Source organism: Sebastes fasciatus, chromosome 18, assembly GCF_043250625.1.
Source record: "Sebastes fasciatus isolate fSebFas1 chromosome 18, fSebFas1.pri, whole genome shotgun sequence".
In the NCBI taxonomy this organism is placed as follows: Eukaryota; Metazoa; Chordata; class Actinopteri; order Perciformes; family Sebastidae; genus Sebastes; species Sebastes fasciatus.
The window spans coordinates 4,489,245-4,514,314 of record NC_133812.1 but is presented as its reverse complement, the minus strand read 5'-3'; the positions used below and the strand labels follow the sequence as shown (position 1 = coordinate 4,514,314).

Genomic DNA, 25,070 nt, shown 5'->3' with positions numbered 1-25,070 from the left:
CCTGTCACGCGGAAGACCAGCTGCTGATTATTCAACAAGAAAGACAAAAGTTGTAAAGCAGCAGCAGTTGTTACTTCACAGCAGAATGGAGAATTCCCAATTAGCAGCCACTCAGCACGCAATGTGATATTCCTACCATATGTTGGTTTCCGGGAGGCTGCGGAGAAGGACTTTCTTTTGGCATCATGGAAGTTCTGGCAAACCGTTAGACGACTCAAGAAGGGAGAGCAGGTTTTGGCTCAGACTGTGTTCAGCAGGGGAGCAGAACTGCTGACCCTGACTGAGGATATTATCGAGCGGCGGAAAGAGCATTTTGAAGAGCTCCTGAGCCCGACCAACACATCCTCCGTGGAGGAGGCAGAGTTTGAGGACTTGGGGGAAGCGTCACCCATATCCCTGGCAGAGGTGTGTGAGGTAGTTAAGAAGCTCTTCAGCGGTAAGGTGCCAGGTGTGGATGAGATTCGCTCTGAGATGCTTAAGGCTTTGCACATTGTTTGGCTGTCTTGACCGACACGCCTCTTCAGTTTCGCATGGAGGTCCGGGACAGTGCCTGTGGGATGGCAGAACGGGGCCGTGATTCACATTTGTAAAAAGGGAGACCGGAGGGTGTGCTCCAATCATGAAGGTATCGCACTGCTCAGCCTCTCTGGGAAGGGTGCTGGAAAGGTGGCGCTAGCCAATTGTTGAACCTCAGATCAAGAAGGAGCAGAGCGGATTCCGTCCTGGTCATGGAACAGTGGACCACCTCTTTATCCTTGTATGGTTGAACAGAAACCCCCACGTCAATGCTGAAAGGTGTAAACTCTGAATTCAGCGTGGCATGACATTGAATAGTCTATTTACGCGGTTGTATCCAAATTTCACATCCGCGGTCGACCAGAGCAAACGCAACCAGAATGTCTCACTGTCCTTCAACTTCAATGATTCCCCGTGTATCTATATATTCCCTGAAGGAAGGAAGCCAAACACGATTTCAAGTAGTGTTACTTATTACCCGGTGTACTGGGAATACAACTCGGCAGACTTGGACTGTGAAAGAGTAAGGATGAACAAAGGAATGTGTTTCCGCCCAGTTTCGAACTGGGGACCTTTCGCGTGTGAGGCGAACGTGATAACCGCTACACTACGGAAACCGATGAAAAGGCCCTTTTACGCATCTGGGCGCGTTAATGCACCTGCATACTTCACCGCAAACATTTCAAATGCCAGACGTCATGTTAGCTTTTGACTTGGAGATATCAGATGATAAATTCTAAACCGGATTCAGTCACAGCTGCTGTGTCATGGATTTGAGTGACAGTAAATGCAGTAGGCACGCTAACCATAAATGTCTATTTTATTAGAAACAGTCCTTCATCATGAATCTAGTCATTTGTTGAAAAGGGTTTATTGTAGCCTGGTTTCAGTCCTCCCATTATCAGCATGAAAACAACATTCACAAAAGAGAAAAAGATTTGAGCCACTGAGGTACAGAAACCCCCAAGTCAATGCTGAAAGGCATCACCTCCGAATTCAGCGTGACATGACATTGAGTGGTCTATTTACGTGGTTTCATCCACATTTCACATCTGCGATTTACCAGAGCCAACACAACCAAAATGTGTCGCTGTCCTTCAACTTCAATCATTCCCTGTATATCTCTGTATATTTCCCGTATACACTGGAACAGCGCTCCCTGCCCGTTGACGTGCCAAAAACAGGGATGAAGCAGTCCTCGTTAGTATAGTGGACAGTATCTCCGCCTGTCACGCGGAAGACCAGCTGCTGATTATTCAACAAGAAAGACAAAAGTTGTAAAGCAGCAGCAGTTGTTACTTCACAGCAGAATGGAGAATTCCCAATTAGCAGCCACTCAGCACGCAATGTGATATTCCTACCATATGTTGGTTTCCGGGAGGCTGCGGAGAAGGACTTTCTTTTGGCATCATGGAAGTTCTGGCAAACCGTTAGACGACTCAAGAAGGGAGAGCAGGTTTTGGCTCAGACTGTGTTCAGCAGGGGAGCAGAACTGCTGACCCTGACTGAGGATATTATCGAGCGGCGGAAAGAGCATTTTGAAGAGCTCCTGAGCCCGACCAACACATCCTCCGTGGAGGAGGCAGAGTTTGAGGACTTGGGGGAAGCGTCACCCATATCCCTGGCAGAGGTGTGTGAGGTAGTTAAGAAGCTCTTCAGCGGTAAGGTGCCAGGTGTGGATGAGATTCGCTCTGAGATGCTTAAGGCTTTGCACATTGTTTGGCTGTCTTGACCGACACGCCTCTTCAGTTTCGCATGGAGGTCCGGGACAGTGCCTGTGGGATGGCAGAACGGGGCCGTGATTCACATTTGTAAAAAGGGAGACCGGAGGGTGTGCTCCAATCATGAAGGTATCGCACTGCTCAGCCTCTCTGGGAAGGGTGCTGGAAAGGTGGCGCTAGCCAATTGTTGAACCTCAGATCAAGAAGGAGCAGAGCGGATTCCGTCCTGGTCATGGAACAGTGGACCACCTCTTTATCCTTGTATGGTTGAACAGAAACCCCCACGTCAATGCTGAAAGGTGTAAACTCTGAATTCAGCGTGGCATGACATTGAATAGTCTATTTACGCGGTTGTATCCAAATTTCACATCCGCGGTCGACCAGAGCAAACGCAACCAGAATGTCTCACTGTCCTTCAACTTCAATGATTCCCCGTGTATCTATATATTCCCTGAAGGAAGGAAGCCAAACACGATTTCAAGTAGTGTTACTTATTACCCGGTGTACTGGGAATACAACTCGGCAGACTTGGACTGTGAAAGAGTAAGGATGAACAAAGGAATGTGTTTCTGCCCAGTTTCGAACTGGGGACCTTTCGCGTGTTAGGCGAACGTGATAACCGCTACACTACAGAAACTGATGAAAAGGCCCTTTTACGCCTCTGCGCGGCTTAATGCACCTGCATACTTCACCACAAACATTTCAAATGCCAGACGTCAAGTTAGCTCTTGACTTGGAGAGATCGGATGATAAATTCTAAACTGGATTCAGTCAAAGCTGCTGTGTCATGGATTTGACTGACAGTAAATGCAGTAGGCACTCTCTGGCAAGTCGCGTATAGGTGGCATACACTGACAGCCAATGAAATTGCAGACTTATTAACGCTGTCCAGGGTGCTGAAAACGCCGCTCTGGTCCAGCAGTTTTCTCCTGAATATTTAAGAATAATTATCTGGAGCAGGTTCGAATCCCACTTGGTACAAAGTCTGTGATACATTGTCAAAGATAATGAGCTATTTGGGAATCAAGAAATGTGAGTCTTAGTTTGTTATTTACTTCTTCTGATTATCATTAGATTAGACTAGTCTGGTTATATCAAGTTCTTGACTTACTTAAAGCTATTAACCAATTATATTACAGAGTTTTCTTCCTATGTGTAACATTTAAATTGCAATTACTTAATTACTTCAATTAGAGACTTTACTGTTCACTACAAATTATTAATTTATTAATGAGACATGTAGACATTAGTGAATGAAATGTATTTATTAACCACAACTGTAACAGTAAATATTCAACAGAGCCCAAGGTCACACATATATCACACAAAAATGTAAGGTAAAGTAAATATAATATTGTATATAATAAATGTAATAATTATTTACATGAGCAAAATATACAGTATATACAGTGGAAACCGGTTACAGTGATCACGGTTACATTGATAAACCGCTTATATGGGGCAGTGGTGGCCCTCCCTCATTACCACCACTGAGGTGCCCTTGAGCAAGGCCCCCCCAACCGCTCCAGTGGAGTTGCTCAGTGACCAGCAGATCAGACTGTGGTTGTACTGGGCAGCTTCCAGGTGTGAATGTGTAACTGTGTGAATGTGATCAGGGCGTTCCTGAAAAAGAGAGCATTGCCCTCAGTGAACCTCCCCCTGAATAAAATAAAGGTAAAAACAAATAAATAAAATATGGATCAAAAAGCTTGGGACAGAATCATTCCTATGCAAATGCTGTTTAAGCTGTGGAGGAGGACAGCTGGGGACAGCTGATGGCCTGGGTAATGGCTGACCTGGTCAGGCAAGAAGAAAGACATAGCAAATTATTAAGATTGTGTGTTGACTTGATTCTATCTCTTTGACATGCACACAACCAAATCAAGAACATTCAAATACTTACTTTGAGCTCTTGGCGGTTGCAGCGGCAGTTGAATGGGCTCTGCAGACGTCTCAGGAGAAATCGGAAGTGCCTCTGACACTATATAGAATATTAAACATTTCATTATTATTCACAGTAAGATAAATAAAAAACTTGACTATGACATTGTGCACCAGTATCTGATTTACATCAATGAGAACAGTTCCGATGGACACTACATATGGATATTTTTAAGATGCAAATACAGTTAAAATAATACACACCTGGAACAGTGACAGTTGTCTCTGTTGGCAAGGGTCCTGGTGTTTCTGGCATCAGGAACATCAGCTCCTGAGGAAGGGGCACAGGTCTCTTTACCATCGGCAGAGCAGGGGCTGCAAGGAGATAAGGACCACAAAAAGTAATCAATTATTGGTTTATAACGGACATAATCAGAGGGAATATGACAGAAAGGTTTAAATGGATAAAAAGAAATATAATGCATTTACCATCTACTTGTGAACCCGTCAGTTCAGTTGGTGTGGACAGTGTAGCAGATGGTACTACAACAGAAAAAATCTTGTCAGTCATTTATATTTTGACAATATAAAAAAAACTGGTGTTAGTAAAGGCATACATTATCCATCTTTTACTTCACCTGCTTATCTCAGCCTTATATAGTTAAACAGACTGTTTGTTACATTAAAGTATAAAGAATTTCATTCATACACATGCAGTTTAGTTCTGTATGGATAAATATTTAGTAGTCAGTCATTACAATTTAGCCTAAGCAGGGGAAGCAACATGGCACACTGCAAACACATGCATACAAGTGTTAGTAACCACAGCAGTCCTATATGTATATATATATATATATTTATATATATATATATATTCATCATATAAGTCTAAAAACTGGAATAAAGAGTGCTACTTACCCTCGCCATGACTGGAATCAATTCATAGTCACTAGGACAACAAGTTGAACAGCAAAACACAAACATGACCAGAACATGGTCAACATGAGAAGGAACGGTTTATGTCATGCTTCGGTTTGGGATAAGAATTCATGGTCCCAGAGTCTGTCGACGACAGGACGTTTTTGTTTGGTTAAGAACCTCTTTCTGTTCCCGAAGCCTGTCGTCTGGCAGTTGATGCTGATGGTGCAGAAACAGCTGTAAAACACAAACAAAAACAATTAAATATAAACTATATAGAATACACAATTAATATTAAACAGGCTGAACTGTAAATTATTTTGAATCTTCAGGCAGTAGAAACAAACCAATATAAGACAACAAATGTTTACTCACAGCTCTGCACATGTTGCTTAGAAGGACAGATACCCAGCATCGCTCTCTCCAGCTCTTCATCTTCATCCATCACTGTGATGCAAACAGACAAGAATTAGAATGTACTAAAAATATGGCTTTACTGTACTTAGGATAGTATGAATAAAATCACCACTAAAATAATTTAAGACGAAGTTTACTCCCTTTGGTGTACTAAAATACACTGGATACCATGACAGCATATAAATTTTTTTGACAAAACAAATGGAAAACAAGACCCAACCATGGCTTCAGCAGGGGCCTGTGAGGCATGTGTCACCAGAGAGGAGCCAGAGGGGGAGGGCAGCTTCTTCTGCAGGTACACTTGTAGTTTGTGCATCTTTGTTCCTGGAGCACAGCTTTTCCTCATAATAAAGGCTGCATAGCCATCATCCCTGCTGTCCCAAATCTCTCTCCAGGTGCTTTTGGCACGAGAGCCAAAACCAACCAGCTGGTCATCCTCTGATGCTGCTGCTGTCACAACTGGCTTTTGTTTCTCATAATTGAGAAGAGACTGGATTTCTTGAAAGCTGAGGGCATAGCTCACAAATGACAGCAGGCTGTCCTTGATGTGCCCCCCTGCCATGAACACTCCTGCAGTCTCCTCCTTTTGCTGGTTCTTGATTAGGTAGATGGTATACCCAATGTCATTTTCAAGGAGCCAGCGGAAGGACTTCCCTTTATATTTCCCAAACTGCAGGATGTATTCTCCAGCCACATCAGTTTTATCTGAAGCATCCCCTCCTCTTAAAATGATCACAGACAGTGCATTTTTCCTGACCAGCTCCTCCTTCACGGGTGCAGACTTGTCCTGTAGAGAGGGGTTGTCTTTAAGGAGTTTGGCTGCATCCGTTGGATCCTGACGGAGATATCCAAGTGGTCCCTTGCGGAATGTGACACTCATTCTCCCAGGGAAAAAAACAGTTTTCTGCATTTTACCTGTAATGAAGAAAAGCATATTGATCTATTAATATGTTATAGACAGGCATTGTTTTCATAACAAATGTTAATAGTGAGGGTCTCAAGGGAGAGCAGGAATTAGGAGGTTCACATCTCAGCTCTAGCCCCTTTACTGTCTACATATTCTCACTGTATTTATCAGGGTTTTGAAGAAAAAACAAATGATATCAAATACCTTTACTTTAATATTACCTTTACTACTTTGTATAGTACCTTGATTAAGTGCCTGCCTTTGTGTATGTCTTAACGATGAGCTCTGGTTGTTGAGGCAGACTATTTACACTTCAAAGATAGACCCCCCCCCCCCCCCCCCCCCATGGGTTAAATGCTTTGAACTACCCATGGGAAAGAACTTGAAGGTGAAGGGAGCTCAGCCCCCCCACCCCCAACCAGTGATTCTGACTCAAGTAACACTGAAGTGTGAAGTGTCTTATCCAGCAACGCCCTGCATTCAATTCACCTTTCCTATCCCAAACAGACATGCATTAGACTATATTTGATATATTCTGCTTTTGACAAGCTCAGACAAACGTGGCCTATTTAGTATTTTGAAAATTGTAATATGGTATAGAAGCATATAATAAGTGTTAAAATTAAGCATGAATAGTACGTTGTACACAACATGACAAAGTATGAAAAACCCTGAGACATTGGTTCTCAATTAATAAACAATATTCTGGTGTTCTCTCATTTTAACAGAGGTGGAAGAAGTACTCTGATCTTGTACTTCAGTGATAGTACTGATACCACAGTGTAGAAATACTCTGCTACAAGTAAAAGTCCTGCATTAAAAACCTTAAGTATAAGTACATGCTGTGACAACAGCAACGTGTTATACAACGGAGACTGAAAGTAGTCGACGTAGCGTTAAGTGCAAACACGACGACTTTATGATTCATATGAAGCTTGTTCATTTATCATTCTGTCAATGTGTGTATGTAAAGTAACGTTAGTGTGTCCAGAGTAACGTTATATCTAACCTTACTGCTGATGTAAGCTGCTGATATACCGTAATTAACGCTACATTAGACATTAATGTTCACTAACAACGTGATGCTTTCAACCTAAGGAATGTTAAGTTTCGTTAGCTTGTAATTCATCCTAAAGTACCGCAGCAGCTCGACACAATAAACTGAAGAAACACGGCTAACGTTAACTGTATAGCGTCCACACAAGCAAGAACACGTCAGACAGCGCCAGGATACATTATAATAACATGTTGGTTCATTGTTAATAATGTTACGTTAGCTTGTAATTCATCCGAAAGTACCGCGGCGACACAATAAACGGGAGAAACACGACTAACGTTAACTTTATAGCGTTCACAGAAACAAGAACACGTCAGACAGCGCCAGGATACATTATAGTAACATGTCGGTAATCTTTATTTATCTAAATATAACTCACCGTTTGGCGTAATGTCCACACAGCGCAGCTCAAGCTCAAGTCGATGTGAAGTGTAGATCATCCAGACCAACACTGACAGAGTGGCGAAGGAAACAACAACTCCTCCTCTCCTCGGAAAAAGGGCGCCAAACAAACAATAGCGGCCAAAGATATATTGCATCCGTAGTGGTTCAGCACTACCATAGAGAATGAATGGAAATGTGTTTAGGGCGCTTTAGCTAAAGAATCCCCGGGTGCCGCGCGAAAGGTCCCCAGTTCGAAACTGGGCAGAAACACATTCCTTTGTTCATCCTTACTCTTTCACTGTCCAAGTCTGCCGAGTTGTATTCCCAGTACACCGGGTAATAAGTAACACTACTTGAAATCGTGTTTGGCTTCCTTCCTTCAGGGAATATATAGATACACGGGGAATCATTGAAGTTGAAGGACAGTGAGACATTCTGGTTGCGTTTGCTCTGGTCGACCGCGGATGTGAAATTTGGATACAACCGCGTAAATAGACTATTCAATGTCATGCCACGCTGAATTCAGAGTTTACACCTTTCAGCATTGACGTGGGGGTTTCTGTTCAACCATACAAGGATAAAGAGGTGGTCCACTGTTCCATGACCAGGACGGAATCCGCTCTGCTCCTTCTTGATCTGAGGCTAGCGCCACCTTTCCAGCACCCTTCCCAGAGAGGCTGAGCAGTGCGATACCTTCATGATTGGAGCACACCCTCCGGTCTCCCTTTTTACAAATGTGAATCACGGCCCCGTTCTGCCATCCCACAGGCACTGTCCCGGACCTCCATGCGAAACTGAAGAGGCGTGTCGGTCAAGACAGCCAAACAATGTGCAAAGCCTTAAGCATCTCAGAGCGAATCTCATCCACACCTGGCACCTTACCGCTGAAGAGCTTCTTAACTACCTCACACACCTCTGCCAGGGATATGGGTGACGCTTCCCCCAAGTCCTCAAACTCTGCCTCCTCCACGGAGGATGTGTTGGTCGGGCTCAGGAGCTCTTCAAAATGCTCTTTCCGCCGCTCGATAATATCCTCAGTCAGGGTCAGCAGTTCTGCTCCCCTGCTGAACACAGTCTGAGCCAAAACCTGCTCTCCCTTCTTGAGTCGTCTAACGGTTTGCCAGAACTTCCATGATGCCAAAAGAAAGTCCTTCTCCGCAGCCTCCCGGAAACCAACATATGGTAGGAATATCACATTGCGTGCTGAGTGGCTGCTAATTGGGAATTCTCCATTCTGCTGTGAAGTAACAACTGCTGCTGCTTTACAACTTTTGTCTTTCTTGTTGAATAATCAGCAGCTGGTCTTCCGCGTGACAGGCGGAGATACTGTCCACTATACTAACGAGGACTGCTTCATCCCTGTTTTTGGCACGTCAACGAGCAGGGGGCGCCGTTCCAGTGTATACGGGAAATATACAGAGATATACAGGGAATGATTGAAGTTGAAGGACAGCGACACATTTTGGTTGTGTTGGCTCTGGTAAATCGCAGATGTGAAATGTGGATGAAACCACGTAAATAGACCACTCAATGTCATGTCACGCTGAATTCGGAGGTGATGCCTTTCAGCATTGACTTGGGGGTTTCTGTACCTCAGTGGCTCAAATCTTTTTCTTTTTTGTGAATGTTGTTTTCATGCTGATAATGGGAGGACTGAAACCAGGCTACAATAAACCCTTTTCAACAAATGACTAGATTCATGATGAAGGACTGTTTCTAATAAAATAGACATTTATGGTTAGCGTGCCTACTGCATTTACTGTCACTCAAATCCATGACACAGCAGCTGTGACTGAATCCGGTTTAGAATTTATCATCTGATATCTCCAAGTCAAAAGCTAACATGACGTCTGGCATTTGAAATGTTTGCGGTGAAGTATGCAGGTGCATTAACGCGCCCAGATGCGTAAAAGGGCCTTTTCATCGGTTTCTGTAGTGTAGCGGTTATCACGTTCGCCTAACACGCGAAGGCAAGCCGCGTATAGGTGTAGAGGACTTTTTCTTGACCAGAAGCCTTTCAGAAAGGAAGCGTCTTCAAATCCCTCCTTACCCAAATATAATGTCACATACTTGGTTCAGAATATTTTGCTACATCTTGTGTGTATAATACAAAACAATTACATTTAACCTTTTAAAAAGTTTAAAATAAAATTAATCACAGATTTTTGGACAAATCATGTGGAAACAATTAATCTTTTAGGATGATGATAATAAGATAATAAGACCTTATGATTTAAAGATTATACATGCTACTTTTACATGCTGCTACTGGTAAAAGTTTATTTGAACTTAATAATATTGACAATAATAATAATTTATTTCTATAGCACACATGTATAAAACACAAAATAAAGTGCTCGACATCATAGAATAGAGAAACACCCTTTATATAATTATGTATATATATATATAAGATATGTATGATATATAATAATATATAAGATATTATTTCCAAATATTATGCCAGTTTTAAGTAAAACTGGCATAATATTTGGAAATAATATAAGTATATTAAGGCACAACAACAGATGTTTATGGTACAGATGTGTCAGCATATGAATATAAATTTATTATTTAATTTCTATAAAGTAAAGAGAGTCACAGTGTTGCTTTCAAGATATTTTATTGAACAGCTGGATTCTTAAGAATTAAACACAATCAAAACTGACAACAATATAATATATAAAACAAATGAAAAGCATATGAAATATGAAGTATATATACAGTACATAGTGTATCCATAAACACATTTACAATATTAGTACTGAAAAAATAATCAATCAACTCTGGTTTCAGCTTCTCAAATGTTAGGATTGCTGCTTCTCTGTAAACTGCCAGATTACTACCTTTCACCTTATACTACAGTATATCTCATATCCCATACTATATCATAATTTACCATAGGACAATATTATAATGCTGTACTCTAGTCTCCAAATGCTCCTGTATAGATTCTATTTAGTATTATATTCTTATTTTTACTTGTATATACTTCTTTATTATTTCTGTATTTTACTTCTCTATTTATCTGTTTTTATTTCTGTCTTTATGCTGCAACAACCGAATTTCTCCGCTCTGGATCAATAAAGGTTTATCTTATCTTAATATGATTATAGTTCACAATATATACAGGATACAACTTACAGTATAACAGGGACACTAGTGTGCATGTAAAGGGGCAATTATTCTAGTGCAATAATTACATGTATTCTAGTGTAATACTTATATTTATTCTAATGCAATAATTATATTTATTCTAGTGCAATAATTATATTTATTCTAGTGCAATAATTATATTTATTCTAATGCAATAATTATATTTATTCTAGTGCAATAATTATATTTATTCTAATGCAATAATTATATTTATTCTAGTGCAATAATTATATTTATTCTAATGCAATAATTATATTTATTCTAGTGCAATAATTATATTTATTCTAGTGCAATAATTATATTTATTCGAATGCAATAATTATATTTATTCTAGTGCAATAATTATATTTATTCTAATGCAATAATTTGGTATTTATATATTTAGAAGCGGCCCTGACGACATACAGTGTTACAGTGGTACAGTGTGTGTTTGTGTGAGAGGATATATTTGGGGTTTGGGGGTTTGGTGGGTTCACTTCCTCTTCTCTGCGACCCATCTGTCCCTTTCAGCCTGGTAGAAGTCAGACTGAGTGAACTCCATCCAGGTCATCTCGGTCTCCATGCCCTTAGCCTTGTACAAGGAGAACACTCTAGAGGGGCAGTAGATGTACTTCCCCGCCACCCCGGGGAAACTTGTATGAGTGTGAGGGCTGTGGGGACTCTGCTTTAGTGGCAGGTGACAGAACCGGCACAGGCGACCTGTTGGCAGCTGAACCGATGACTTCCTCTTGGCCCTCTCCTCTGCCACCTTCCTCCACTCAGCCCCCCTCTGCCTGGCGGCGTCCAGCTCCCGCTCAAAGAATGGAGATGCAGCAAAGTCCTCAAAAGTCATTCGGGGGTTTGTGAGGCCTTCATCTGCATATGTCTTAAAGACCTTTGTGGAGCAGTAAAAGTACTTCACTGTATTCGTCTGATAAAAAAAATTAACTGAAGAGCCGTCACCAAGATACCTAGACTTTGGCTGACCGCAGGCTAAACAGTTCCTGGTCATTTTCTTCTGCTGCTGCTGTTGCTGCTGATGTTGTTGTTGTTTTTCCAGGATCTCGGTCACAATCTTCTCCACCGTGGCCCGGCTCAGTGACTCATCCTGGGAGGGAGTCACAGGTGGAGGGTTGAGAGTGGCAGGAGGCAGGGTTGTGACAGGCACACTGACTGTTTGGCTGCCTGTGGTCAAACTCTGCCACAGCTGCTGTGTCTGAATGACACCTCCATCCTTCCTGGGAAGAAGTTGATGGTCTTCTTCATTATCTCCTGTGCGCAGCAAAACACAATACATATTAAATACAAAGTTCTTCATGTTAACGTTATTCAGCACTTGTAATGACTAGCATTTGATATTACACAGATAGACAGATAGACAGACAGACAGACAGACAGACAGACAGATTCAATAACATATTGCCATATCAACGTGATTGATTGGAATTTGTCTTAGTGAGCTCACTTATTCAGTCAAGACAGGGAAAGACAAAAATAGTAAAGCCACTGACTTACAAAGCACAAAATACATTAATCAAAGTATAAAACAGCAAAACACAATGCATATTATATACAGAGTTATTAACAGTAATCATCATTTGTAATGACTAACTAACAGCATTTGATATTACACAGACAGACAGGCAGATAGACATAAACCTGCATCTTACATGTAGGCTATAAAATAGACATAAGTTACAGTATTTACCCATTCAAAATGTACACTGAGCTTGTCTAAAATACGACTGTACCAACATACAGTATTCACAAAGACAAGTGATGGACGTACACAATAATAGCACTGACGGCCTCAGTCTTAATATGATTCTTAGAGACAAAAAACAATGAAACAGTCAAAGAAAGCAGGATTTTGGAAAAAGTTAAAACTCGACTGACAGCTCTTCCACATGTGCAAAGTAATAAAATGAGCTACTGTTAACGCTGACATACTGTATACATACACAACGTAACATAACCTTAATGTACTTAGCTAACGTTACCTTATCCAACAACAAACCCGAGTTACAACCTGTCAATGCTAAAACAACAACATGTAAGCCAACTAACTATTAGAAGAACAGTTTGCCCATTAAAACAACTGAGAAGAGTTAATTTACTACTTGAAATAATGATCCCCACTTACGTTTGATAAGTTTGACGTCGTGATAGATGACAAAGCTGTGATAAAACACTGCAGATCGTCCGATCATGTAGTCGTGTATCTTCTCTATGCTGCTGCCGATGCTGTGAGGTCTGTCACTCAAAGGTGACAACGGGGTCTCCTTACTGGTATCCAAAGGGTTCAAACAGCGCCCCCAAAATCCCACTTGTGGCCAGAAATATATGACAGCCGTAGTGATAAGGACTACCATAGAGAATGAATGGTAAAAGGCGACTGGGCAGAAACACATTCCTTTGTTCATCCTTACTCTTTCACAGTCCAAGTCTGCCGAGTTGTATTCCCAGTACACCGGGTAATAAGTAACACTACTTGAAATTGTGTTTGGCTTCCTTCCTTCAGGGAATATATAGATACACGGGGAATCATTGAAGTTGAAGGACAGTGAGACATTCTGGTTGCGTTTGCTCTGGTCGACCGCGGATGTGAAATTTGGATACAACCGCGTAAATAGACTATTCAATCTCATGCCACGCTGAATTCAGAGTTTACACCTTTCAGCATTGACGCGAAGGCCAGCCGCGTATAGGTGTAGAAGACTTTTTCTTGACCAGAAGCCCTTCAAAAAAGAAGCAACTTCGAATCCTTCCTTTCCCAAATATAATGTCCCATACTTCGTTCAGAATGTTTTGCTACATCTTGTGTGTATAATACAAAACAATTACATTTAACCTTTTAAAAAGTTTAAAGTGAAATTAATCACAGATTTTTGGACAAATCATGTGGAAACAATGAATTTTTTAGGATGATAATAATAAGATAAGAAGACCTTATGATTTAAAGGTTAGACATGCTACCTTTACAGTACATGCTGCTACTGGTAAAAGTTCAATTGAACTTAATAATATTGGCAATAATAATAATACTTTATTTCTATAGCACACATATATAAAACACAACATAAAGTTCTCGACATCATAGAATAGAGAAACAACCTTTATATAATTATGCATATAAGATATTATTTCCAAATATAATGCTAGTTTTAAGTAAAACTAGCATATTTGGAAATAATATAGTATATTAAGGCACAACAACAAATGTTTATGGTACAGATGTGTCAGCATACAGCTGAGCATATGAATATAAATGTGTGATTATTTAATTTCTATCACTATTACTACCTCTATAAAGTAAAGAGAGTCACAGTGATGCTTTCAAGATATTTTATTGAACAGCTGGATTCTGAAGCATTAAACATAATCAAAACTGACAAAAATATATTATATAAAACAAATGAACAGCATATGAAATATAAAGTATGTATACAGTACATAGTGTATCCATAAACATATTTACAATATTAGTACTGAAAAAATAATCAATCAACTCTGGTTTCAGCTTCTCAAATGTTAGGATTGCTGCTTCTCTGTAAACTGCCAGATTACTACCTTTCACCTTATACTACAGTATATCTCATATCCTATACTATATAATAATTTACCATATGACAATATTATAATGCTGTACTCTAGTCTCCAAATGCTCCTGTATAGTTTCTATTTAGTATTATATTCTTATTTTTACTTTTATATACTTCTTTATTATTTCTGCATTTTACTTCTCTATTTATCTGTTTTTATTTCTGTCTTTGTGCTGCAACAACCGAATTTCTCCATTCTCGATCAATAAAGGTTTATCTATCTTAATATGATTATAGTTCACAATATATACAGGATACAACTTACAGTATAACATGAACACTAGTGTGCATGTAAAGGTGCAATTATTCTAGTGCAATAATTACATGTATTCTAGTGCTATAATTTGATATTTATATATTTAGAAGCAGCCCTGATGACGTACAGTATTGTATGTGTGAGGATATACAGTATTTGGGGTTTTGTATTTGGCCTCTAGGTCATCTCCTTCTCCATGCCCTGAGCCTTGTACAGGGAGAATACTCTGGGATGCAGTAGATGTACTTCTGGAGGGGCAGTAAATGTACTTCTGGAGGGGCAGTAGATGTACATCCGCGCCACCCCGGGGAAGCTTGTATGAATGTGAGGGCTGTGGGGACTCTGCTTTAGTGGCAGGTGACAGAACCGGCACAGGTGACCTGTTTGCAGCTGAACCGCTGACTTCCTCTTGGCCCTCTCCTCTGCCACCTTCCTCCACTCAGCCCCCCTCTGCCTGGCGGCGTCCAGCTCCTGCTCAAAGAACGGAGACGCAGCAAAGTCCTCAAAAGTCATGCGGGGGTTTGTGATGCCTTCATCTGCGTATGTTTTAAAGACCTTTGTGGAGCAGTAAAAGTACTTCACTGTTTTAGTCTGATGAAAGAAATGAACTGAAGAGCCGTCACCAAGATACTGAGACCTTGGCTGACCGCAGGCTAAACACTTCTTGGTCATCTTCTTCTTCTGCTGCTGTTGATGTTGCTGTTGTTTTTGTAGGATCTCGGTCACAATCTTCTCCACCGTGGCCCGGCTCAGTGACTCATCCTGGGAGGGAGTCACAGGTGGAGGGTTGAGAGTGGCAGGAGGCAGGGTTGTGACAGGCACACTGACTGTTTGGCTGCCTGTGGTCAACCTTCTGCTCCGCAGCAAATACAATGTGCACTGGTGGTGATTATTAATCAAATACTTTTTCTAATATTTTTTTACTCTGTGTGCATTGGTGGCAATTATTAGGGGTGTGACGAAATATCGTGCCACGAAATATCGCGATATATAAACGTGACGATATGCATCGTCGAGATGAAATACTGAATCGCGATATCAGGGCATAATAGGTGCTACGTACATACGGGCCCCGGGCAGCTGCAACCTCTTCCTGCTGCTCTGTGAGGCCTATGGAAGGAGGTTGAGTATGTAAAACATGCGCAGTAAAATCTGGTCTGCCCTTGCCGAAATGGAACCAATCGCAAAGCACGACCGCAGCTTCAGTTACACTGCGCATGTGTCATAGCCATGTCCGCCCGTGACCCAGCCTCCTTCAATAGGCCTTGCTGCGCTGGGTCAGAGCTCCACACACATCAACACACACAGCGCAGTCAGCTGCGGTGGAGGCGAGTTGACAGCTATATAAGTGCAATAGAAGTTTGCAAGTGTAAAGCCAAAATACGTTATTACACTTGTTCAACAATCATAAACACGATGTTGAAAAACGGTTAAACATGTAGGAAAGCAACTTTTCAATCTGCTCCGTCTGCTGTCTCTCATCCTCCGCCGCCGCTGTTTACATAAGCAGAGCGCGCTAGCTTGTTGGCTAACAGCTAACTGTAAACACATAAGTTATTTAGTTGAGTTGTGAATGACGTTAAATGACTAAAGCTGGCGGTAGGCTGTTTAGTCCAACTGTTTAGGTTAGTTAGTCATGTATCCTACTGGTAAATTGATCAGCTGGCTGAGACAAAGCCCCCCCTACCAGCCCTAACGTTACCTGATGAGTGACATCAGCAGAGGACAGGAGGAAGGACTGATACCATAAGAAATGGAACTATAGAGCAAACAACAGTATTGATTGGCATTTTGTCTCTTTTGAATAAAAAGCTACTTTTTCAGTCATATATTTTCATCATTCCAGTTTTGTTAAAATTATTGTTACAATATCGTATTGTATCGAGATCGTGAACCCAATATCGTGTATCGTATAGTATCGTGAGCTGAGTGAATCGTCACACCCCTAGTCATTATTCATCAAATCATTATTTCTCTAATATTTTTACTCTGTGTCATTGGTGATAATTATTAATCTAATATTTTTCTAATATTTTTTTTTACTATATGTGCAGTGGTGGTAATTATTAATCAAATCATTATTTTTCTAATATTGTTTTACTCTATGTGCAGTGGTGGGAATTATTAATGAAATCATTATTTTTATGATTATGTTTCACTTTATTTCTGCGCAAGCGCCCACTATGCACACTGCAATGCACTGGAAACAAACATGTAGTGATAGATTGCAACAGGTATGATGAAGAAAGAAGGACATTAATATCAGGACTAATTGATGGAAACCACAATATTACATCTGGGAATCAACTCTGGAAGACATCATGGAAAGTATGCAATCTTCTACTTAATGATTTAGGAGTAACAGGAACAATACAGAAATGTATTTTTTTTCCTGCTAATCTTCTGATCCACACTCCAGTCCAGCAGATGGCGGTAACGCACCTATGACATGGTATGAGTGTAGCATGAAAACATGTTGGATTAGCTAACTAGCTAACCAGCCAGCCGTAGTTAGGTCCGCCCCCGGTGTCATGTCCCGCCCCTCTCGGTCAGTCCGCAGACAGACCTCACTCCAAACACCACGCTGCGGCTTGTTTGTATTTCTTTAACCCAATCACAATCATCTAGGGCGGCGCTAAACCCGCCAGCACAGTACGGTTTTAAAGTTATTATTCACTCGTCTTGTCAAGGACTATTATTAGTTGCAGTCATTGGAATTACTCGTGTATCAACAAGGTAAGTGCTTCCGTCCAACGTTTATGATTGTGATGCAAAATAACAAACGGCTGAGTTAACGGAGACTAGGCTCCGACTAGTTCCTGGAATCTTAACTTATTTAGCGTTATATTGGTCCAAGTAATTAAAATACTGGAGCAACTGTTAATGTTATATATGAGCTGGCAAACCTTCCCGTTAATGGCTCCTAGTTTTATTAAAAACGTGACGTGAACTGTAACGCTACCGTTATGGGCACTAGTGTTTCCAGAAATTAGACGGTGCCTGTTAAGCCAGAGATAACCTCACAGTTAGACTCTACCACGCTAACAATAACATTAACATTACAGTTAACCTGCGCATTAACTTAACTAAAGTTACATGTTTTAATATCTTTCACTGGGATACCGTCACTTCATTTCAGTGTGTCTGAACTTCTCCTCAGAGCTTTTAGGTTGCTTCTTTGACAGATGTGTTTGTTTTTTTGAATGTGTGACGTTTTCCCTCCTTCCTCTCTGCTAACGTCAGCTGGATCCAAGGTCTATTGAAGGAGGTTGGGACACGCGTCATAAATGACTCATATCTTCGGGGGTATTGCACATGCGCAGTAAAATCTGGCCTGCACTCGTCGAAATTGAGCCAATCGCAACACACAACCGCAGATTCGGTTACACTGCGCATGCGTTATACCCCACGTCCAAGACCCGTGTCCCAGCCTCCTTCAATAGGCCTTGGCTTGAAGCTAACAAAGCTAACGGCGCACATCGTTAAAGAAACAGGTCATAAAAAATACCGTTATAGCTCACTACTATTCAAGAAGCAGCTTAACCAAGCTCAAACTGTAACACATCTTTAGTTTGTGGACTGTATTGTAAAAACAAGCAGGTACAGTTAACGAAATAATGAATAAAAGTGCTCCAAAATCATCGTGATTACTGTAGCTTCATACCAAAACATAAATAATAACTGAATGAAAACTGATCAGGAGACAATACAAGTCTAAACGAAGAGGAGACGGGTTGTATTTTCCTTCAGTATAGTTCATTTAAAAGCATAGTTTTCATTTGTTGCTTAGTGTTACTAGATTGTGTTGGATGGTTTACATTATTAGATAAAGTCTGGTATATTGTAAAAAAGTGAGACTTTCATGTTTTTTTTTATTATAAAGCAGGTTTAAGTCCTATATAAATATAGGAAAATAAAGTTTTTTGAACATTACAGCATGTAAACATGTTCTAGAAGAAACACAAAATACAAGTATGAACCTGAAAATGAGCATTATATGGGACCTTTAACAATACAGAATGATGTAAAGTAGCGTTGCACAGTATGTGAATGCAGTGGACAGACAGAAAGTTGTATGTCAAACATGTAACTGCCAAAACAGTGAGTGACAATGAGCCCATTGAGATTTAGAGATGCCACTCTAGTTGTCATTGAAGGAGATTGTTGAAGTTTGAGCTCATGCTGTGCTTCAGTGGACTGTATGGAAACAGAAAGGGCAGGGTGCAGTGACAATGCTGCCATTGTATACATTTATCCTTCACTGTATTGAACAGTAGCAGATTAGGTCTGCACTGCATTGACAGTTTTCTAATTAAGTAAATGATTCCATACATGGGATGCCTAAAAACCCAGCGTACACTGTTTAGATGAAAGATTCAAATAACTATGATCTTTCATCTCCTTTGGTGTTTCCCTTCCTACCTGTTCATTTCTCTCCTTTCTCTGTCCGTCTACATGTCCTCCCCCTGTCTGCTCCTCTTTCTTGTCTTTCACTCATTCTCAGGTCAGTGAAGATGCCTTCTGTGAAGTATCAGAGAGGGGACATGGTGATGGGCCGCTGGCCTGGCAGCAGCCTGTATTACGAGGTCAAGGTGCTGGGCTTCGATGCCAAAAGTCAGCTTTACACCGTCATCTACAAGGACGGCACTGAGCTGGAGCTCAAGGAGCAAGACATGAAGGTAGCTCCAGAGTCCCAGAGAGACTTACACTCTGAACTTTACTCTCTTGTCACAGTTTTATCTAACATACTTTTGTGTAGTATCTTGGTGTAATCATCTTTTTTTCAGTGGTTAGATTAGATTTCTAGGTTGTCAGCTATAAAGGTAGTACAGACTCGAACCATACAGAGTTAAGGATATTAATCAGTTAACAAAGTTTGTTAGGGAAACATTAAGATGGAGCTAAAGCTTAAATTGTCACCCCACTCTATGGCTTAACATCTACATTGTTCATGATAGTTAAGTCTATTAATACTGGCCTTCATAGTAAATGTTGCTCTACCTCGTCCACTCTCTACTCAGGCACATAAAAGCAGTTCTCATATCAGCTCTAAGAATATTAGGTTGCTTTTAAAAAAATATTTTTGTCCTGTCATTGTCAAGACCATGTGGCAGGAATATAGCCAATATGTAGGAACACTGCTAGGAGACTGCCCAGCACTGAAACACAAATTATTAAAATGTCTAAATTATTAAAGGATTTGGAGGAAGGCCATTGTACTGCACACACCTTACAGCCATCTCTTTTTGAGCCTGCTGTGTAAAGTTTATATATTATACACAAGATGAGTCAGACTTCTTATCAATATCTTTTCTGTTTTGCCTATAAAAACACGCTACAGTTGTTAATAATGGTTGCAATCTCCTCTTTTGTTCCCTCAGAATGCTGCTGGTTTCCAGTCCCGCTCCCGCTCCCGTTCTCGATCACCAGGCCGCCCTCGCAGCCGCTCGCGCTCCCCAGCAAGGACCGCGCGGCGCTCGTCCTCCCGCACAGCTGATGCTGCAGCTATAACAGAGAGCACCCCGTCCTCCCGCAGGGACTCGAAGCTGAAGGATTCAGTAGAAGTCAGACTCAGTCCCCTGGTGAGTGCCACAGCTGCCTTCTCATTCTCCTGTCGTAGCACTGGTGATGTTGGAGAAGCTGATGTACAGATACTGTACCATATTCAGTGATACTGTTTACGTTATCTCATGCTATAGAGGAACATGGCCTAGTGGACTACTGCCTTGTCAAACCAAACCAAATTCATGTAATCTATTAAAGGAATTATAGCCTGTGTGGAATTTGAAATGAAAAATGTACAGTAGCCAGCTAAATGTCAGCAAAGTCATTAATCTAAAGGTTGCAACACTAAGCAGAGCCTCTACTGACTCCGTTTTTTTTTCTGGAGCTATATTTTGTTGTTAATGTTACCAGGCAACAAAGACTTTGGTCCAGAGCAGCACATTGATTTCTTGAAAGTTCCTTGAACCGAAGAATATATAAAAGAAGGAAGGGTCATTACATCCCTGAACTCACATTGATGCTGAGCCGATAGTATTCTACATGTATTTGATTGTAATAGAGCTTCTTTGTTATCAATAACCAACCATCAAACTGTTAATGATATTTAATAATATTCAGTGCTAATGCCATTCTCTCAATAATGTTTCCTATTATTGTCAGGAGGTGGCGCTAATCGCCAAAAGTTAGCATTTACACTTGTTTAGCTAACTTGTGACTTTTTTGGTATTTAAACATGAAGTGTAAAAAAGGAAACGTCACTGTAGATGAGATGGCACCGTTACAAGTCTTGGTCAAGTACAAATAACTAAATTAAAGCCCATAGAGGTAGATGTGTGATTTGTGATGTTGGACTATATAATCAAAGTGACTTGACTGGAATTTAAGTTCTGCCATTCATTTATTTTAAAAAGGAACTCAGTTGTCTGGTGAGATCCAGTTTATCATCAAATGTCCTAAATCATCAGCACCTTGTCGTTGTGGGGAAATGTGTCAGTTTGTGTCTCTAACCCGTCACGTTCCCTGTGCCTCTTCCTCACGTTGCTTTTTTTCCCCTTTTTGTCTCTCTTCATCTCCATCAATCTCTCTCCATTGTCTGATGGGCAGCCACAGTCAAAGGCAGCGGAGAACAATGGCAACAATAAGCAGGAAAAGAAAGAGGAGAAACAGAAAGAGGAGAATAACACGGCTAACAAAGTGAACGAGGTGAGTTTTATTTTGTACTTAAAAACAATGTTCTTCTGTGTGGAAAAAGCTCCATATTTATTTATTTATTCATATGAAAGGTTCAGAAAGTGGCATCGTCCAGCTCCTCTCAGCTCACACATGAACATCAATACAGACCAAAGTGATGAAATACACTCCAGAATACGTGAACATCTGAACACACCATGTCTGGATAGAAAGCATTAATGACACTTCTTTTATTCACAAGCTTTTCTACCGTTGAGTCTCTCTGAGCTGAAATGAGATTTGTCAGATAGATGCTATTACAAAAACCCAACAAGTGATGTTTGAGGCGCCTCTCGCTGTCTGGTAGTGATGTTTGAGGCGCTACTCGCTGTGTGGTAGTGATGTTTCAGGCACTTCTCGCTGTCTGGTAGTGATGTTTCAGGCACTTCTCGCTGTCTGGTAGTGATGTTTGAGGCGCTACTCGCTGTCTGGTAGTGATGTTTGCGGTGCTACTCGCTGTCTGGTAGTGATGTTGGAGGTGCTACTCACTGTCCGGTAGTGATGTTTGAGGCGCTACTCGCTGTCTGGTAGTGATGTTTGCGGTGCTACTCGCTGTCTGGTAGTGATGTTTGAGGCGCTACTCGCTGTCTGGTAGTGATGTTTGCGGTGCTACTCGCTGTCTGGTAGTGATGTTTGAGGCGCTACTCGCTGTCTGGTAGTGATGTTTGAGGCGCTACTCGCTGTCTGGTAGTGATGTTGGAGGTGCTACTCACTGTCCGGTAGTGAATGGGCTTTGAGGTGAGTTGGAGCTAAAGGAATGTCATGATGTATGCACGTTGGGGGGTGTGTGTGTGTTTTCCAGCTGAGAGAGGCTCCCCTCACAAGATCCGGCTTCATTTAGCTGCCGGTCACATGGTGTACCAACATGTGCCACTTCTTTACTCGCTGCCTTTTAGTCTCCTACGTGTAGACAAAGTGTAGAGTGTTAGATATTGGTGATTCCTAAAGGTGTTGAGATATATAAATCCTACATGTTACTTCAATCTTTTGTTGTTTTGTTTTGTCTGAATCAGATCTCTGAGTAGGATTGCTGACCTGAGAGCAGTTAGCCTCTAAAGTCATTGTTAGTCTGTATGATTATGGGACCTGATCTTTAATCCTAGATAGTTTTACCCTCTGTAAGAAGCTTTGTGAGAAAACCCAGGAGCTCAGTCATAGCTTTGTGAAGTATTTTTTAGTTAATAGAGGAAGTAAAGCCTTACTTCATCAACAGGTTGAACTTTACTAAAGAACTTGAGTGAAGAGCAGTAACTTGAATACACCCCCAAGAGCTGTAAAGGGTGGGGAGCTTTAGATTACATCTCTAATCTTTGGTTTATCATTTGATTTAAAATAGATTCTCATTCAGTAGAAAAGCCTTTTACCATTTTTATCTTTAATATGTATATGAGGAAATCTTTTGTCTCAGGGCAAACCCACAGTACATATACACACACTGTATACACAACATCTGCCTACTCTCTGCTGTTTATCATTGTTTCAGTCATCCAATGATTTAGAAGATCAATTATCTTAACCACCACTTGTGTTTCATATCATTGTGGATTAAACACACTAGAGCTGAGTGAAGTTAGCCTGAAAATAGCAACTAGAATAGTTAATAATAGAACATTGTGAGTCAAGTCAAGTTCCCTCCTGTCCCAAGAGAGTATTTAATCAAAAATGCATTCAAATGCTTAACTCCATAGAGCACTGCAGAGATGATGTATTGTTGTAGTCCAACCAGGAAGTTAGCATCACCATGGTTCCCTCAACAGAAAGCCAATGGGATTATTCCATTGGGTTTTGGATTATTGCAGGAAATAAGCTCTGTGGCAAACAGACATTTATAATACTTATATGTTTTGTTCAGCAAGATAATCTTCACAAATAAACACAACCTTTATGATTGTTGAAGTGTGAATGCAATCGCCAGAAGTAAAAAGCTAACGTTAGGCTATAAACGAACTACAACACGGTCACATGAGCGTTAGTAAACACAACGAGGCTGTAAAGGAGGACGCAACCGCCTTTTTAAAGACACATAAATGCTTTAAAATTCATGAGTGGGGTATTTATTGACATATTTTATATCTTAGAACAAAACGTTAAAATCTCTTCAGCTGGTGTTAACCACAGACATTATTTCAGGCATCTAAATAAAAACCCATTGACTTCCAGACGAGGGAACCAGAAGTGCTAAAATGCTAACTCATTTCCCGGTTTTAGGACTCATTCCTGCAGCACTCTATAACATGAAGCGTCCGTTATACCTGACCCAAAAGATGAAAACCCCCCCCCTAAATTATTGACAAGCTAAGTGACCCTTCGCTAAGCCCTGTTCCTTTGTTGTTACCCTCTGCTCCTCCGTCAAGCTATCGGAGCTAGCATATGGAGCCCACACTAAATAGAAATATTATCTAATGTTTAGCAGACGAGGTAACCGGAAGTGATAAAATGCAAAAACTCATTTCCGGGTTTTAGGACTCATTCCTGCACCATTCTATTAAAGGTCTGACTAATTAGATAAAAAAAAAATCTGTTACTGTGAAAGTATGTTTTAATAATCCCAAATCCTTCTTCAGAAGTCCGCTGCTGTGGTCGAGGCAGAGAATGAGAAGACCCAAGGCCGTTACAATCTGCGGCGCAGGAAGGACGACGGAGATGCCAAACCAGTGGAGGCCAAACCAGAGCAGCTGGAGGAGAAGGATGCCAAACTGGCTGCAGCTCCTGCTGCCTCCGTCTCCACCCCGCTGGACTTTGGAGGGAAGATAGGTAGGTTACAGGATGGACAGGAAATGCAGCAACTAGCCCGGAGACAATCTTTAAAGCAACAGTTGTTTTTAGTCACACTTCAGTTCTTTCATGTATTTTCATTCTCCGTTGTTTGACGCTGTGTTTTGTGTTAGCATCGCCTCTCTGGCTCAGTGTAAACAATAACAAAGCATATATTTGATAAATATATTTATTACAGGACGGTTGCATTGCAGTGGTTTCACTCATCATTATACTGTATATTGATTTAGTTTGTTGGTGTTAATATCTTGTCCTATTAATCACTGGGAGAACTAAATTAGTTGGATCCAGGCAGTGCAGCTGAAGACAGAATCATGTTGGTGTTAACAGAACACTTCTGTGCTCTCATAAAGTATGCACAGCTTCTCAGAAAAGGATTCACTGGATGTGTGTTACCTTGTATGTTAGGGAGGATAACCGTTAATCTATCTGCAGTTGAACCTGATCAAACTGTCCCTTCCTTCCTCCAGGAGCATACTTCTGGCTGCTCTTCCTGCCAGCCTGGGTTCTCTTCCTGGTCCTCCAAGGGAACCGGGAGGACCCCAGTCTGGCCAACTTCCCTCCTCCTCTGCCCCCTCTCGAGGCCTTCTGGGACGCCCAGGCCCTTGGCTTCGTCGTCCTCTGGATCTTATTCCAGGCCCTGCTCTACATCCTGCCTGTTGGAAAGGTGAGCGAGACGAACTGAGAACTGAACACACCAAAATCAATGCACCAGTTAATTAAGAGAAATTAAGTCAGTGTCGTTAAACACAAATGGGTTGCGTCT

At 41.1% G+C, this 25,070-nt stretch overlaps 1 protein-coding gene, 2 long non-coding RNA genes and 2 other non-coding genes across 9 annotated transcripts in view; 2 read left to right on the top strand and 3 right to left on the bottom strand.

Annotated features, from left to right (window-relative positions):
* The window catches only part of LOC141756678 (uncharacterized), a 254,987-nt gene that overhangs the window by 186,046 nt on the left and 43,871 nt on the right, over positions 1 to 25,070 (top strand). The window lies entirely within an intron of this gene.
* Positions 1 to 25,070, top strand: part of LOC141756667 (delta(14)-sterol reductase TM7SF2-like) — a 184,247-nt gene that overhangs the window by 150,785 nt on the left and 8,392 nt on the right. Inside the window, exons 1-6 of one of the 5 annotated variants that reach the window (XM_074616593.1) lie at positions 17,358 to 17,530; positions 19,299 to 19,473; positions 20,176 to 20,376; positions 21,404 to 21,502; positions 24,094 to 24,283; positions 24,775 to 24,971. In XM_074616593.1, coding sequence (XP_074472694.1) covers positions 19,309 to 19,473; positions 20,176 to 20,376; positions 21,404 to 21,502; positions 24,094 to 24,283; positions 24,775 to 24,971 — 852 coding nt within the window. In that variant the 5' untranslated portion in view covers positions 17,358 to 17,530; positions 19,299 to 19,308. Of the gene's footprint in view, positions 1 to 17,357; positions 17,535 to 18,131; positions 18,395 to 19,298; positions 19,474 to 20,175; positions 20,377 to 21,403; positions 21,503 to 24,093; positions 24,284 to 24,774; positions 24,972 to 25,070 lie in introns of those variants that run through there. The other 4 variants (XM_074616592.1, XM_074616594.1, XM_074616591.1 and 1 more) reach the window with 4 other exon arrangements.
* Positions 1,061 to 1,133, bottom strand: trnav-cac (transfer RNA valine (anticodon CAC)). The gene has a single exon. It is a non-coding gene; the product is annotated as a tRNA-Val (tRNA).
* Positions 2,802 to 2,874, bottom strand: trnav-aac (transfer RNA valine (anticodon AAC)). The gene has a single exon. It is a non-coding gene; the product is annotated as a tRNA-Val (tRNA).
* On the bottom strand, positions 4,136 to 5,024 carry LOC141756487 (uncharacterized). The gene is made up of 3 exons (XR_012591484.1): positions 4,608 to 5,024; positions 4,383 to 4,493; positions 4,136 to 4,218 (listed from the first exon to the last, which is right to left on the bottom strand). It is a non-coding gene; the product is annotated as an uncharacterized LOC141756487 (long non-coding RNA).